The sequence below is a fragment of the Toxotes jaculatrix genome, chromosome 15, assembly GCF_017976425.1.
Source record: "Toxotes jaculatrix isolate fToxJac2 chromosome 15, fToxJac2.pri, whole genome shotgun sequence".
NCBI classification, from domain to species: Eukaryota; Metazoa; Chordata; class Actinopteri; family Toxotidae; genus Toxotes; species Toxotes jaculatrix.
In genome coordinates, this window is record NC_054408.1 from 19,624,878 (window position 1) to 19,643,137 (window position 18,260).

Below are 18,260 nucleotides of genomic sequence, written 5' to 3' on the forward strand. Positions count from 1 at the left end.
TCCCTGTGTCAAACACAGCACAAATACAGAATGTGCACTTGGATGTATCTGATTGGCCAGTGCAGAACATTGCTCAAAGACATCCTAGTGCTTTGGAGCAGAAGTTGAGCTTGTTTTTTTTGTGGACAACTGCATTGTTTTTGCCAGAGCCCCACGTGTCAGCTGCTGCCAGACTGGCCTCATTCAAATGAATGAGAGGGCTGTGTTCTTTTTTTTTTTTTTTTTAACAAAGTCAGCCTGAACACCTCAGTCTGTGCCTTACAACACAGCGGGACGCTAGAGACATTTACCTCTCTGATGGCAATTTCAAAGAGCGGTTTAAAACCTTGCTATTCACCTTGCTAAATATAAACTTTATAAGACATAAATGACTGATAAATGATTTTCTTTACTTTAGGTGGGTTTCTCAAATGAGAAATATGTTGCCAGTGCCAGTGCCAGCATACCATTAGTCAATTTAAAGGAAAACATTACACAATAAGTGTGGTTTCTAAGGTTGCCTTGGAAAGTATCAGTCCTGCTTTAGCTTCTGTGCAGCTTTGTCAGTAATGGGAATGGGAATTTTGTTTTTTTGAATAGAGGAAATGTACAAAACTCTCTCTAAAAAAAAACTATTCATTCCTCGGCCACATCCTTGGCAGAGATCATGAGATTTATTGCTCTTGTCTCTCTGCCTATAGTGAAATGATAACAGTATGCTTCATAAAGCATACTGTGTCTTTTTGCAATGTCAACTGAATAAATAACGGCATCCAGATAACCTTCCTATCTGTCCACCTCCCCCACTTGTCTCTGAGTGTCCGTCAGTCAGTCCTGAGTCATTTCTCAAGTCACTGGAGCAGCTTTTCTCTGCATCAGTTTTATTTATTCATTGTGTCCAGGTTTTATTTATTCACATTGCACTCATCAGTCAACAGATCAAACTACTTAAAACAGTATGTCCCTGCCTAATTGAGCTGTCTCTGTCCTTCATCTCTCACATGTGGGACAGTTTTATAATAAATGTGGTCAATGAGGCAATGGACCTGTCTCTTTCTCTTTATTTCTACACCTTTGTCTGTGTTGTGCTCTGTTTTTCCATTTCTTCATGTCTATACATAATAAGGTGTTTTTATTTATTTATTTTTTTGCAACCTCCCTGTTCATGTGTGCAAAACTTTATTCTATTTGTACTATGACAAATCAGTTCTACAGATCTCCATATCACCTATTTTATTCACATGTTCACACCTTCAGACATGATCATGCACATTCTTTTTTCACATGATCACAAAAGTTTTGCCTAAATACATCATAGACATCATCTCACAAGCTCACAGTTACCACCGCTTCAAACCCATGTTCCATTCTTCATCTCCCACACAGAATTTAAAAAGCTAAAATAGGAAAAGAAAAAAGAAAGAAAGAAAGAAAAGAAAAGCACTTGAGGTGAGAGTGGGCACACAGTCCCACACAGATTGTATAGAATCTGGCACAGTGATGAACAACTGAACTGAACTTCTGTTTAAACCGAACATGTGATATGTTATCAGTTCTGTGCTCAATCCGACAGTTACATGTGTTTAAGGGATCAGACAGAACTTTAGGGCTCATGATGATGTGAATGATACTGTGTTTAAATGCTATTTTATTAATTAACACAGATTCATTTAAATTTACCCAAGTTGATTCTGCCCTTTGGTACAGTACAGAAGTGTTTACTGAATGAAGCTTCAGTGTTATCATTTGGTTTGTTAGTTTAAACACGAGGAAAGAGTAAATACATTTTCTCTCTGGTAAACACTACAGAGAATCTTTCCCTGCTCTTGCACTGATCTTCACAAGTTCTCCAGTTCTGTCTCTGATGCACATTTACCCCCTTAAAAAGAAATGTCTTCTATCTTCACATAGTTATCAGGAGATCTAAAGTGATGGTAAATAACAGTCGGAGGAAAAACTCCTCTGCTGTTTAGAATAGCAAACCTTGTGTGAAACTGTCCCGGCACTTTGTGTAAATAAGACGAACTATCTCTGTAAACCTTCTCATCTCCGTTCTGAAGATTCAACTTAAAGTGGCAAATCTGGAATGGGCACATCAAGAAATGGTAAACGTACTCTGGCCCCTCAACAGCATTTGATGAAGCAGACTAGTTGCACAGTGATCCATCTCAAAATTCATTTGTGCTAACATAAGCATCCAGTGTGCATTAGGATGAGGGAACTCTGCCGTTTGTTAAACACAGCAATGTAATCAAAGAGCTTTAGCATCAAAAAATCCATCATCATCGACAAGAGCAACGAACACAAAGCATATCCAAACATTTGTTTTCACTCAACCTTCACGTTGAGTCATTTTAATTCAGTTCTCCAACATCTGGAATTTCACTGCAGCCGACAGCGATCCCGTTACCACGGAGAGAACTTCAAATGAAACACCACCACTGAGCTGAACGAAACCTGTTTCCTTTGAGATTTATGTTAATTGAAGAATAACAAAATAGGCCATGGACTCTGTGCCTCAGCACTCACACTGCTAACACTTTTAATCCTGGAGTTGTACTCCATCAGCATGTAATCAATGCTGACTATCTGTGGTGATATTATTGGTTATGACACTTAATGTTAGGACGGAGATCAGCTCTGGATGTCAGCACCACAGGGAGAAATGCTGAGAGGAAAAAAATGGAATAAAATGGAGAAAGAGATCATAAAGGAAACAAACCATACATGGCTGTTACACTGACATCAGCCAGTCACATTTCACATCCTCCTCCTGACTGCCTCATTTTTATTTCCCTGTCTTATCCCTGACTGCCAGCTCTTTCTTTCTTTCTTTCTTTCTTTCTTATTAATCGTAAAAAAAAAAAAAAAAAAAAACTATAAATACATAATGGGGTATACATGCATAATACATACAAGCATGTTCCTTCTGCCTCACAAATATGCTCAAACACTTGCCCCGTGGCCTCACGGAGAGTGTACAGCAGCTGAATAGTTTAGAAAGACCTCAGCACAGTCCTGAATGCCTTGGTCACAGCATAAGAGGAACAGTGAGGTGTATAACTGCTAAGCAGCCTTATGTCACGCAGGCTAATTCTCTTTGGCTGGATGACAAAAAAAAAAAAAAAAGATACTAACAGAATTCAGTAGTTCGCTGAATTGTACATGTGCACACACACATGCACACACTCACCAAATCTGACGCTACCTTTAACCACATGAGGTGAACTGGTAACCAACTACGTCTCTTTCTGTTCACAACCCGCGCCGCGACTCCACTGCGGCTTCTTTCGGTCGGTGACTCATAAACATCCCCAGAAACCTCAGAGCTCATTAGACTGACAGCGGGACCAGAATTCTTTTTGTCTCCTCCACAACTGATTTGTAAAACTTCAAGGACACAGCAGAGGAAGGAAGTGCACATCCAGACAGAGTGAACTTGCCACCCGAAGCAACCACACTGCTCCGCAGCACTGGTCCAGTGCCAAGCAGCCCCGAGCTGTTTACATCTACAACACTTGCACAAAGAAAGGCCTTGTGTCGGGGTGCAACATCAAAAGCTGTTAGAATATTAAACAAACATTAAATCTGAGTTGTGCAGACCAGAGTCAGTGAGCACATGTAGATATTCTCTACTAGAGACAATGCTTGTTTGGATATTAAAGCTGCACTATCTGATACTTTAATATTAACAGTGGGTCAGATGACTGCATGTAATTTGAAAGGGGTTATTTGCAGTGATGAACCCATAGAGAATTATCACCCGACTCTGCAGTTCTCTTCAGGTTTAGGGAGCATTTTAGCACCGCTCTGGTTTTACTGTTTTGATTCAGTCTCATGGCTCTCATTAACTAAATTTCCAGCAGCAGCAGGAGTCATCTGCCTTCCTCGAAAAGGCACTGATAGAACCTCTGTGCACTGCCGCCCAGCACCAAATGGCAGGCAATCAAAGTTGGCAACTATCGGCTGAACTCAGTGGAGCATTTAGCTGCTAAATATGTCTCCCTCAGGAGCTGGTGGAGCACAGACAGAGTTCAAAGGAGAGTAAGTATTGGATTTAAATTAGCCAGAGACATGACCCTAAATGAATACTAATGTTGCTCTGGATCTGCTAGATGTGTAAATTGGCAACTGCTTTCTTACTACACTAGCTAAAACGCTTATATAAGGTGATGATAATTGATCTTCAAAAGATCAATAAGGAAAAAGCCTGATTAGAATTAAAATTGGAAACACCTACAGCCCAAACGGTGTGTAGTCCAGTTATTGTTTTGGTGTTACTTCTGAACTGCACTCAACACCAGAAGACATGCCATTAATGAACTTCAGTCAATCAAATGTCACAGTGCAAGTGTGTGTATGTGTGCGTGGTCTATGTACGTGTGAACTGTTGCCTGAACCTTATATGCTATATGTGTTATAATGTGCCTGACTTGTGCAGTTGCAGAGACCTTTGTGTGCTCAGCCATACTCATGGGTCATTACCTCAATTACCGTGAAGGAGCAACACATACATATATAGGCTACTGTATAAACCAGGCCTAAACAACAGACTAACAGGACAAGAGTCTAAATCTTATTTTATTTATTTGTGGTGAGGGATTCCAACAGTGAACACGTTTTGCATCTGAGCTCTCTGACAATCTGGTCAAAGAGTCTGTCTCTTACCTCAGCTCCTACTTACACTTGCTATTTTATCTTATTTCATCATAAAATTATTTCCAAGCCTGTGCTCAAGCCTTTGTTGTTATTGTTGTTGTTCTGTTTCAATTTTTTATTTCTTAATAAGTGTTTTTTTTAAATTGAGAATACACTTGCTGTGTTGTATGTTTAGTCTCAAGCAAAACGAATAAGAATTAGTTTTTGTTTTGTTTTTTTAACTAATACTGTGCATTTTAAGATGCAGCAGCAGTCTCTTTTTTTTGTCCTCTCCAAAACTAAAAACGTGAGAAAACTTGTAAAGAATGGATTAAACTGTGTGTTTATCTGCTGATATAACACTTTATAACACTCTTTTTTTTACCGTTCTCCCTCAGCCAGATGTTTTTTTTTATCCATTATAACAACAATAAAACACACAGCATGTAAACTTATAACAGCAAAGAGCATGCAAAGCATGAAGCTTTACTGTGTAACCTTGTTCCCTTTCTTTTGTGCTGTCAACACACAGGATCTACGGTGACCTGACAAACTGCACATACCTGGTGGCTTTGAAGATGGAGTGCTTCTGGCCAAACCGGCTGGTGGACGAGTTCTTCATCCGAGTCCACAAGCACTACTTCCATGACTGCGCGCTCTCTGGACGGCTTCCCATGGACCCACCCAACCGCATCCTGGGTACCTTTATTGTAGTGCCCATCCTGGTCACCCTTCTCATGACAGCCCTGGTGGTGTGGAGGAGCAAACGCAGTGAGGGGATAATGTAGTGAAGGAAAGGAGGGGGTCCAGTTTCACAGGACTCAAGACAAGAGGTACTTTTTTTTGTCCCTAAGGTTGCACTGTTCTCACCCTAAGGGACCAAAGGATCTCTTTTCCTGAGTGTTTAATTTCTGGGGAAAGGGTTTCAATTGCACCAGAATTATGGACCTGGAGGAGGAGCTGAATGAGATAAATTTAAAATCAGATCCTACTTCAGTGCTTCAACGCATCTACACCAACACAAAGCCTTTTCAGCTCGGCCCAACATGGACTGAAATCATTTCTTTGCTTCAGAGCAAAGAGGAGCTGAACTGCTCACCTGAATCTAATCTGGACCAGAACAGTGACTGGTGGAAAGATACTGTAAATATATATGAAAACAAAACAAAACATCCCTTTATAGAGAGAAACTGCCTCAAAGAATTTTGGATGTGATTATAATTCTACGAAACAAGAATTTAACAACTGTTTTTGGAGGCCGTGAAAATAACCACTCTACAGGAACAAAAAGAAGAGATCTGTTTATCTGTTTGACACTATGACAAGGATACAACAGGACAGTTACTCTGACCTCTCTACTCTGACCCAGGGATATCAGATTGTGTATATACATATACTGTAAATATATACACAGTATGTACGACATGAGATTAATCTCTCAGTGGATTGTCAGAATGTCTCTGTAACACAATCAAGACAACAAACCATAGTACACTAAATTAATTTCTCTTAGTTGCAAATCTTGTCTTTTTGTGTGTTGCAAAGATAACTGATTTTAACGGACGTATATAATTATATGCTCTGAATCATGCAGATGGGTCGTTGTCAAGTTACAGTGGGAGTAGAATTAGTTTTCATTTCCTCTGCTCATATCAGACACCCTGGCCTCATCTCTTGGCGTAGCTGCAGCTCAGTCTCTCTCCTGAATGAGAAATGAAGATGTGTTTTCACTGCATCATGCAAACTGGACCAGCTGAAAAAAAAAAAATTGCAGGAGATAACAACGTCGCACACCGAAGACTGGCAGATGTGCTGCACCGGTGACAGACACACAGAGAGACGATAGCCACGCGGGGGTCGAGGCCCCAATTTGGATGAGCTCCATCCTCCATCCACCAAGGAAACTAAAATGAAGAAACGCCACACTGAATGCCTTTGAAGGCCTACATACACAGCTAAAAGTCAGCAGACCGCAGACTGTTAATTAACCAAAAAAATTCTTACATTCTTTCTCATTTTTCACCCTCAAATGCCTCTGTTATCCATGTTGTTTACTGTGTCGAAAGACACTATCCCGACAATTACTGCTGTTGATTTGCACCCAGATGAATGATAACATGAAGCATGAAAGAATGAAAAAGAGAACAAACAGTAAGAAACTCACAGTGGAGAAATCACAATTCCAAGTAAAGAGAGAACATAAAGTGATGGATTAAGTCAGCCAACGCACATCGCTGCTGAATGTTGCCATAGCCTAAAGCACGGTTTGTGTATCATAGACCTTAGGTTTCTATTGATTTATGATATCCTTGTGTGGTAAAGTGTGCCGTGTGAACTGTTTCCTCATTGATATTTTTGAATGCTCTTTTTCCTTTATAGATTCATTGACCTATAACCTGCCTGTCAGCAAAACACACTTGAAAACACACCCACACTTCCCCAACATGCTTTTACTTTGTACTTTGTGCCAAAAGCTCTTGGAAAATAGAGGGCATCGTTTGCTATGAAATGTCTAAGTTTTTTCGGTGGCGTGACTTCTAATGATTGAATTTTAAAATCTATGATCATGAAGAAAAGTCCAATAAAATGTCTGATTAATATGTCTGACACTGTCAGGACTCGTATTTCTGTTTCTAATGAGATGAAGATGGTACAAAAGGCTTGTGGATGCTATGTGTTAAATACGAACGATGAAGCCTGCACTAATGTATGCGTGGCTGAGTGTACCGCTTTGAGTCATAATGAATGCACTGTGTTCAAGCCCCCATGTTATTTGCTGAAGTGTGAAAAATATGAGAAAGGAAAGGATATATTTAGAAAAAATGGAAATAAAACAAAGGTCTCCTGTTCATATGGCATAAAGCTTTGTGTCCTCAGGTATCACACATAGAAAGATTGGAGAGTAGTAATGTCCTTGCAGAGAAATAGTAAATGAAGGCATAGTAAGAATACAACACTGTATCTTGGCCTATATTTAAGACACATGACTATAAGACAAGTCTGATGTCCATTAAGGTAAGTCAGAATCTGAATTCTGATTTTTAAGATGGCATGGTGTTTGGACATCTAACTTTCCTGTTTCAATATTTTTACAGTACACAGGCCAGATAATTAAATATTCAAGGTGGGTGGTTATGCAAGGCCTGCCGGACGCTGTCCTATTAATTTTTTTATTGTTCTGGGATTTTACCGGTTAAGACCTGTTCAGCAGTCAAGTCCAAGTCAAGGAGTCCAAGTCTCAAGTCTGCCACTTTGTCAAACAGTCATAGCACAAAGTATAAATAGCTTCCATAGGACTGGTCTTAGAGGGAGTGTGACTGCCATTCAGTAAATTTGTACATGTCAGTTCACACAGCCTGCCGCATGGAAATTTAAATGAGAGTGCTCCCTCTCCCAGCTCTAGAGCTAATCATATCCTGTAACACAGCAATTAACACTGTCTTTTCCATGACAGTTTAAGATGTTGACATGTTTGTCCTAGCACCTCATAATAACAACACAAGAAAGCAGTATGTGCTCCCTTTTCCCTCTGGACTCACTATGGTCACTATTCATTATGTATGGAAATTACTTTTACTCTTGACATTTAATACAAAGACATAAAGGCACTGCACACCTATAGTAAACCTACACAGCTGATCTGAATTACGCTGATCGGATGGCTTTGTATCACTGTAGACATACAGTACATACACAGTCCATTACACCAGCTGGGGTGGGACATATTAACCATTTATCATCTCTATGGTGTTACTTGTTATTATTCCTGTCATAGCTCCACCACATTCAACCAAAGGTCTGATCAGACAAAATGAGTGAAAACATCAGGAAAATACTACAGATTTTTGTACTTTACAAGCTTCATACCTCTCATTTTTGAGTCCACTGGTAATTAATATGTCATCCTTTCTATTTTTTTTCTATGCTTTTCATTAATTTAACTGTGGGGATAAATAATAAAAGCCCTTACTTATTGTATTAATTGGCACCTGCACCATATTCTCTCACTAAGTGCTCTAACGCTGTGAAACACATTGGCAGCCAAATTCCTGTCCATGAAGCTCCATTCTTCCACTTGTGATAAAATTGAGCTAAAAAGAGCTAATAGGAATGTGAATATTGCACTTAGATTCACCAGGTGAACTCCAAATTAATGCTAATGTTGCTCCATCCATCCATTTTCTTTACCGCTTGATCCATCAGGGTAGCAGGGGAGCTAGACGCTATCCCAGCTAACTATGGGCGAGAGGTGGGGTACAACCTGGACTGGTCGCCAGTCAATCAAAATGCGTGAATAAATGAGTTCATTCTATCAACTTGAAGCGTGATTGGTTGTCAGTGTTGTTCTCACAACTTGTTTCAGCTGCCACAGGTGGAACGTGTTAAATATTTTAAACAAAATACAAGGTAGCTAGCAAGCTAACTACATAGGTAGCTAACAGTTTGAGCTGCTTAATACAAGAATCTTTCTTTTCACGAGCAAAGTCAAGTTTGTGCCAGATTTTAGAACCAGTTAAACTGTGTCTGCGTAAGTCTTTTTCCTTGCTCCTCGTGGTGTTACCATCCTGAACAACCTCTGTCCATCAGTTTGAAAGCCTGCCTGTCACATACTCCTGTCTGTGAAGACACCAGTGAGTTTACAGTACACACTCAATTCACAAAGGTTAATAAAAAGCACAGTATCTAATGCTCAAAAATTATTTTAAAACTAATTACACAATAATACAAATACTTTAGTGTACAGTGTGTTTTAGACTATCAGGGGCTTGCTACCAGCCATGACCTTTTCCACCTACACCAACTCACCTCACTAAAGCACTGACTCTCCCTGGTGAATAATTTATGGAGGAGAAAGGCGACCTGAGGAGATTCAGACGCTGAAGCTGCACGTGACTGCAAGGCCAGCAGATATTGTGTCAGTAACAATGACAGGCTAAGCTGCTAATAATAATGATATAATAACCAAGGACAGTAAATGTGTTGAGGTCATAGAGGTCAGAGCTCCTTCTTGACCTCCAAACAGTCCTCCTTGGACTGTTTGACTACTTATCAAAGTCCTCTGATAAAGTGGTGAAGAAGATTTTTCACAACAAAGCAACCCCAACAACAAATGGTGCCCTAACAGCACCCACTTTTTAACTGTAATCAACAAGAACGAATGAAGACACACTAACACCAACAGTATCACACAATAGCACTTCACCACAGGAACACAGGGAAAAAATTTTATTTTATCAGAGAATTTTTGAGAAAATTGAGCTTAAATAAATAATTTTATTCATTAGTTTTATACTAAACATAACCATCATCCAAATTTCTTGCAGTTCTGACTATACTGATTATACATTTTTACAGCAACTTCATCACCACATTCATTTTTCTAAGCTCTTCTGATAAGGTGAATCATAAGTGGTGATGTATGGTAATCCTTATCAGGAGAAGGCAGATAATACCTGCACACTATTATCAGCTTTTTCAAAGTTTCTTTACATGATGATTTTCATGAGTCATTTCCGTGTGTGCTGCAGAAGAGCTGCAGGGCTAAAACTGTGCATTTTTCAGTTAAAATGAGCTCTCAGCTTGTACTCGTCAAGTATTCATTTTCATCCAAAGAATGCTTGAGAGAAATTTGACTTTGCTAGGTTAGGCCTCATTGTATTTCAAAGTGTGCACAATCTCCAGAGTCGACCCATTTTACCACACAAAGGCACATACTTATCAACCTTGTCAATCTAGGTCAGTCACACTCTTACTTGTTCTCAGCATGGTATCATTATTCCTTGTATTTATTTATTGCAGTGAGCTTTATGACCTGAAAACTGCATAAAAAAATTACATCTCACTGACTCAAATTATACTCAAATGAACATAAAACATATAAAAACATATAGACATCATAACAGATAATGTCATAAGATAACACCAGGAATAAGTTAGCCTACCCTCTAATGTACTCACACGACAAAATATTCAATCCTTTGCTGCTGATATCACAAGCTAAAACAATGCTGATAAACCTTGCAACATGCAACAGAATGATTCTGCAGCAGAGTGGTATCTGAAGACTGATGGGACACAAGGACAAAATCATCAGTATGCACTCAAAATTTTGTCAGTGTATAAGTTGCATGGTAATTTCAACAGTGGATGTACCTAATACTTAATAGTAGCATTTAATATTTAATGGGTATATTTGTATTTTAGTCCCAAACCCTTAGTATCAGCCCAGAAATGAGTCTGCCACACACTTGAGGGCCACACTAGGACAGAACTGAATTTTACAGCCTTTTCAACAGAGTAAAAGGAATTGCTGGTTTTGTGTTGCTTTGTGTTATATAAACACTTATATATACACGTGTTTACAGCTGCCTTACAAGGCCAAGCTAGTTTTCTCTCCAACAGCTTTACAGCACAAGGGAACTATGTCCCTTTGGAGAGAAAAGCCACCGCCTCAGAGCGTGCGACTAACCTGCTGAAAGTGTTTACTGTGGCTTGGAAGATTAGATGGCACTACCTGATAGGAACAAGGACACCCACATACATGGACGCATGTGTTCTTCCACTGTTCTCTTCCAGGCAGAGCAATTTAACTGCAGACAGACGCTCAGGCTCAGCCAAGTAGCAGATACCACACTGAAAACACACACTGAAGGCTGTGTGGGACTGTAATTTTCATCTAGATTGATTGTGTCTCGTCCTTGAAGCATAATCCCTGGATCTCTGAACCTCCTGCTTCACAAGGTTCTGCCTCTCGCAGTCACTGTTGTTACAGTGTGAGTCAGTAGCAATTCATAAGAGCTGGTTCGTTTATATCAGGACTGAGAAAGTAAACGGAAGCTCCAGTTTGGAGTGGAATACGACCTTCGTGATGTGACAGCGGCTCTGAGACAAAAGAGTGGCAAGATGGGACGAATCTCCATTGTCTCTTACCCTATTATAGTTCAAATGTCATTTTGTGGGTAATATTGCGTGCTATTTTTGCCATCTCTGAGTCCACCATTTTAGAGGGAAAAGTTTATTATAGAGTTAAAATAGGACTTGACAACAGTCCTACCTCAAGGTCCAATAACCCCCAAGACAGGCTAGGAGTAACTTTTTTAATTTAAACTTTTAATGAACCAAAAATCACTGGAAGTGTCCAGGGCCAGGGAACAAAACTCAAAAAACCAAAAATCATCCACACAAGAGAAAAATACTCAGAAACCAAACCAAACTAAAATACAAAACGTCCTTACATGCAAACACAGGAAACCAAGGTAAGTCCATGAGGTGGGGAAAAATGCTAGGCACAGGTACAGGAACAAACACGGGGAAGACTCGGATACACACTCAGGCATGGAAATAGACTCGGGCATGGACACAGACGAACCAACAAGGACACAGGGAAATAAGACTTAAATACACAAGGCAATGGGCAACAGGTGAAACCAATTAGGGCGGGGCAGACAATCACAAATGGAGGGAAACAAGACAAAGACAGGAAGCAGGACAAGACAAGATACACAAGGGCCGTGATTTCAAAATAAAACAGGAGCAGTGAACAAAACTTCCAAGAGTCCAAGAGTCAAAAAGAGAGTTCAAAACATAACCAAAAGAGTTCAGAGAACAGCCCCCTTAGGGGCTAGTCATGACATCCATTTAGTAGCTGTTTCATTCATGCTACATATTTGTCATCAAAATGGGACTTATTACACTGATAAATGGTTTAATTTAGGCACAGTCTGGTTTTCTGAGCAGCACAACAATTGTCTGTCACACTGCGAAGGGGAAACTAAAAAAAAAGATCTTGGTGGCAATCTGTGTCTGACATTATGAAATCAGTTTGTGGGCTGTTACAAAGCCAGGATGTCAGTCCAGTTTCTCAGCCTCCACATATTTTCTCTGCACTGTGTAAACACCTGCATTTGCTGTCAACTCTGCCATCAAACATAAGCTGCTCATTTAGTAAACAACAGAAATTATTTGCAGTCTTTCCTCCAGTGACTTTGCCGTCCCATTTAATTTCCTCTCAAAAACATTACCTCTACTGATTGCAGTATCCTCAACAAGGTTCACGAGCACAGTAGGAGGATGTCGGCAGGAGCCAACTGAGATTACTTTGCCTTTTGAAACTAATTAGCAAGTAAACCATGCTTGAAACCTCGCAAAATGCTCATGAGGTCATTGGTGTGGGATGCAGCCGACAACAGAAACATTTCAATCTCTCTTAGATTTCACATTCCACATATGCAAAGTAGGAAATCATTTTCCATTTTAGGAAATTGGAGCGCAGACTGTGCAATGAATGTGTGGTTTTTACGATGTAGAAACTATAAAGAACAGAGCAAAGGCATGTCTTACCCATCTGTGCTGCCCTTGTGTTTTGAATATGCAGCAAAACAATTAAAAAAAAAGCTTTGGCCATGAGGCAGACACTCACCACCCCACAAACTTTGTTTTGACTCCATAATTTTGGTTTGTTTATGTGCGTGTGTGTGTATTTCCTCTAAACTTTATTCAAAAATCATGCTTGCAAAATACAGTAGTGGCCAGTGTACTGCTCTCAGTTGTTTTCACACTACTGTGTTCAATTTTACTTATCTGCAATCAACTTTGTATTGTCACGGCCGTACAGTGTGAGTGTTGGTGAGATCAACTATGAGAAAAAAAATTCCTCCATCATAATATATGAACAATAATCTGAATATCACATTTCATATGGAATATGATTTAATTTGAAAGTTTCCTGCAGCCACAGTTTATCTTGTCCCCAGCTGTGAGGAGGACAATGAGGAGAATGTGGGAGAAAAAAAATGGTGGAAGTAGTAAAAGGAGACCTCTCAGTCTCTGACGTCAGAGACCGGTCCCACTGTCCTCCTCCTGATGTCCCCACAGGTTAATAACAGATGCCATAATGTCATTCACAGATGTCTGCTGTTACCATTAATACATGCTATTTGCTGTGCTCTGTATGTGTGTCAGAATTCAATTCCTCCTGGTCCCAAGTGGCTCTGGTGTATTTCTGTCTTATTCACTATTTCCCAAAAGAACCTCAAGCAACACTTCAATCTGCCAACAGGCATCCTGGGAGATGAGACTCTAACAAGATCTGCCCAAAAAAGTAGATTAACTGGTCTAGGTTTTATGGTGACTCAATAAAAAAAAACAGAAAAAAAAAAATCTGACACTGTCGTTTCAAATCTCTTAGTTGATTTGTTCCATAATAGTTGTATACAAAATCATTTCCATCCCGGCATGATCTATTTTGCAAAAAAAAAATGTGAAAAAAAAAATTAACTGCTAGCTACATATACAATGATGCATGGGTGTTGTGTGCATTTATGAACCAGCTCCAATTTATGTTCTCAGTCACATTAAGCAGTTTCATCATACTGGTCTCACGCTCTGCAGAGGCCTTACAGTGGTCTGTCTCTAGAGGGGGGGGGGTTGTAGGAGAGAGGGAGGGAGAGACTTGGAGGGAAGAAAACAGGCAGAGGAAGGTATTACGAAAAAAAAAATGTTGTGGAGAAATAAATTGAAAGCAGGGCTCAAAGACTAAGTCGCTGAATTTATTTTAAATAGTGAGCATAACAGAAAAAGCTAAAGACATATGTGAGGGGCCTTTGGTAATCAGACCCTACGGCGATGTAAACATTTTACCGTTACAGTCGTGTCGCGCTGTGCAGAAATACCCACCCAGTACAGTTCCCAGAGTAACTGATTAAAAGCTTGACAGCAGCAGAATGATTGGTTCGCAGAGGTCGTGGCATAATCAGAGGCAGGAACAACAAACAACTTTTTTTCCTTCAGTACAAACACAATGTATAAAATATATCTGTTGTCCCTGATAGCTGCAGATATATTGGTGCCAGGTTATTTGTCTGCCAATGAGTAACAAGAAATTCCAGCGTCACATTACATAGTTGGTCCTGCAGAGGGCACTGACAAGTTTATTTCTGTGAAATGTTGCGCTGACTTTTCTTCAAAAAACACATTCTTATCCAAACGGAAAAAAAGTGAATATTGCCTGGCATAACACTGTCATATAACATATAACACTGTATATAGTTTTGAAAACAGATTTGATATTAAAGGATCAACTGAGGTCACTGGTTTAGGATGCAGCTGAATGGAAAAATAGACGCTGGTGCCAGAGAAGGGTTGAGTTCATCCTTGAAATTAAGTCTAGTGACTCAATGAAACGTTGCAATACATTTTCTTCACACTTTTTTGTATCAACTCTGACTGTATGACACCAGTTCAGTGAGACCTGCACTGCTGAATCAATGATGTGCTGCAGACTTTAATGTTTTACTATTTACTGTACGTGCCATGTCTAAATCTTTTATGAACTGACGACTGTGGATTCAAGTCTTCACATTCATGTTCCCTGATCTGAAATGCTCGCTGTGAAAAACCACTGACAGGTCTCTGTCTCATATTCCATTTGTGAGGAGAATAGTGAGGAGAAAAGCCAACACATACTGGCTTTTCATGTTACTCTGGGTGCTTATAATCGTACTGACTGTCCCAAGGACTTATTCAATCTAGTGAGTAAAACTTTTCACAACTGAGAGCAATTTTAAATATTTGCATAGGCCTACATTAGTAACTGATGACAGATTGTGTTTGCTTGCCATTCTATACATGTCACTTTGAAGCTGGTGTGGACTCTGACATGATTCACTTTGTGTTTCACAGTACACAGTGTTTGTATTGGCTTAAATTTCACAGCACAACATCTCAGCCTTGACAAAAGAAGATCCTGTACACTGATCTTGCTCAACATCACAATTTACTAACATTTCAGTTCCTCTAGACCTTTGTCAAACGATTGAACAAAAAATAAATAAATAAAAAATTAGATTTCCAACGCACCTGCATCTGACATAGTTGGTTGCGCAAATATCTCCCTTGAAAAAAACAGTGTGACAGCTTTTCAGCAAGAGGTGATAAGCTTTGTCATTGTATATAGTGCTGCTGGATGTGTGCAATGCTGTATGGCATCCATAGTGCTCTTTTATGCGTGCATAATGGTGTTGTGGGCGTGCATCATAATATGTTGGATATCCATAATGCTGTACAGTACCCACAGAAATACACTGTATATTTGAATGGTGAAAATTCAGATGTGCAACTTGCAGGCGCCATCCCTTTTCTCTGCTTGTGTGTATGTGTTTACCTTTGTGATGATTTAATTCTTCTGTCACCGTGTAAAGCACTTTGATTTGTATTTGCATGTAAATGTCCCCCACAACTGAACTTGAGTGAGATTAGTTTTGTGACTTGTGGTGTGATTCATGCATGTCAATGATCAGGGCTCTGACTGTAAAACCACGGTTAAATGATGATTTCAAAAATGCATGTTCATCTGACATTAATGTTGTTCCGATTCAGCAGAGCAATAACACTGGAGATGGGGGTTTATTTAATTACAGGGATGTAGTCATTGTTTCTGCTTCTGTATAAGTTGGCATGACTAAATGTATTACTGTTTGCAGCCTGCCAACCTAATCTCACAGCACAATGAAATGCCTCCCACAGCTGGAACGAGCGTGTGGGCAGCTTTTGAAGCGGAACAAAGGAAATAAAGAGGCACTTACTCTTAGACATACACTGTGGAACATACATGGACACGTGTGAGCCTGTATACATCATGCTCATTCGCTGGATGCATGTGCACACAACCGGATATGCACAAACAAATACAGGGCAAAAAGACAAAACGTCTGAGACTTTTAAGACTTTAACACTTTCTAACTTTACCTTACTTTTTCCGATAGTTTTTGTAGTCTGTATAAGCTGTCTTGTTGCTGCCTCCTTCTCAGTGGATTGTGGATGAATTTAGTCTAGATGCCACATTCTCTTAGAAGAGTTAACTCAAATGTGTCCTGGGCCACACTGAAGGACCGTCTATACAAGAAGTGCAAGTTGCACGAATTGCGTGAGCTTAATTTGTCCACAGAGTTTTAAAATTTGTGTGTGTGTCATTGGTTAAATTGGTATATGTACTGTGCAAAGTCAGCATTATGTATGTGTATAAAACCCATATTTTTTTTTTTACAGAATAAAGACACGAATAACATTCATGTAGTATCAGAGCAGCCCAAAAATCTTTTTGACCATGCTGTAGCCACTAACAACCGAACCACTACCCTTGATTAAATAAATACAGAAAGTAAATGTGTGGGCTCTAGAAAAAGTGGGAATTTTCCCTTATCTGACAAAGAAGAGAACAAATTAAAAAAAAAAAAAGAGTGCCAGTAGGTATCATCATTTGACCAAATATAGTATTCAGGCTGGCTTATTTTTCAAAGCGATATCCTTGCAGTGAACCTACAGGACCTCAATCCCAAACACATTCTGCCAGCCCCTTCAACATATCAATCCTGTGATGGAAGCTGAGGCACAACCCCTGCAATTTTTGACTAGGACCTCGTTTTTCTCATAAATATTCTGCTTTGGGTGCTCTCTGAGCTGTAGCTTCACAGTGAAATTTTGTTCAGGAGCAAATACGTATGTAAAAAGCTGCAGAAATGAGGTGCAGGCTGGAAACAGCCAGAAGCAGCCAGCGAGGTGGATGAGATGAAGTGTGTACATAGCTGAGTGATGGGAGAGGAAAGGCAGAGACACAGGGGAGAAATAAGCAGCTGGCACCGCACATCCACCAGGTCAACACAACAAACATAAAGACATACAGAGAACACACAAACACACACACATACACAGCAAATTAAGGAACAAAGATGAACCTTTGACATCTGATCCGTGGCTTTGTGTCTGGCTTCAGGGCTGACTGACTGAGCAATTACTAATAAAGTCTGATTTCCCCTCCACACATTTTGTTCATAAAATGCCCAGTTCAGCCCGTGATGTTGCAGAGTGCAACCAACTGAATGCTCCTCCCCACACCCCTTTCCAAGCAAATGGGGGAACCTACGGTGGCCTTCAGGTAACATAAAAACACGAAAGGGCGTCTCTAGAGCCAGTGTTTGGTTTGTCCTTTCTGGGCCACTGTAGAAACATTGCGATGCAACATGGCGGGCTCCATGGAAGAGGACCTGCTCTGTAGATGTGAAGAGCTCATTCTAATCTAATGAAAATACAGTGATTCTCTATGTCTATGCACTATTGAAAACATAATTATGATCCCCCTAAATTCTACAAACTGGTCCTCTAAGGATGTCATTTAACAGAGTGTGCTGTAGATCATTTTTACAATAAGAACTTGTTTACATAACTGTAGGAGAGGATGACACAAAGGAAGTAAGAATTAAAGAGTTGAGGAACAATACTTATACAGCTGTTAATGGTGGGGGCATACACAGACTATTAAATCAGACCGAATGAAGATAGTGACAAACACAAATTACATTCTCTGATTACTTTCTCTGCTACACTGGTTTCGCTGTGTATCGGGGGACTGACTCATTGCACCTGTTGTTTTGAGAAAAAATAAGAAATAAAAGAAGGCAAGTTAACACTTGTGCCCCTGTTCTTCACATGTGGATAAATTAGTTAGCTGGATTTAATTATGTGACACAAGTCCAGCTTTTTCAGTTCCTTAAAGTAGGCTTTACCTTTAACAGGAGATGTCGTCATGGCAACAAGTCATTAAAACCTGCAAAAGTACAGCTTATGTACAGGTGGCTGAGTCTAGCAAA

The 18,260-nt window shown here is 39.8% G+C and overlaps 1 protein-coding gene across 2 annotated transcripts in view; it reads left to right on the forward strand.

Moving 5' to 3' along the window:
• Positions 1 to 7,193, forward strand: part of ramp1 (receptor activity modifying protein 1) — a 49,013-nt gene extending 41,820 nt beyond the window's left edge. For both annotated transcript variants that reach the window (XM_041057408.1, XM_041057409.1), the window contains exon 3: positions 5,150 to 7,193. In XM_041057408.1, coding sequence (XP_040913342.1) covers positions 5,150 to 5,405 — 256 coding nt within the window. In that variant the 3' untranslated portion in view covers positions 5,406 to 7,193. The remainder of the gene's footprint in view (positions 1 to 5,149) is intronic.
• Positions 7,194 to 18,260: the final 11,067 nt, after the last annotated feature.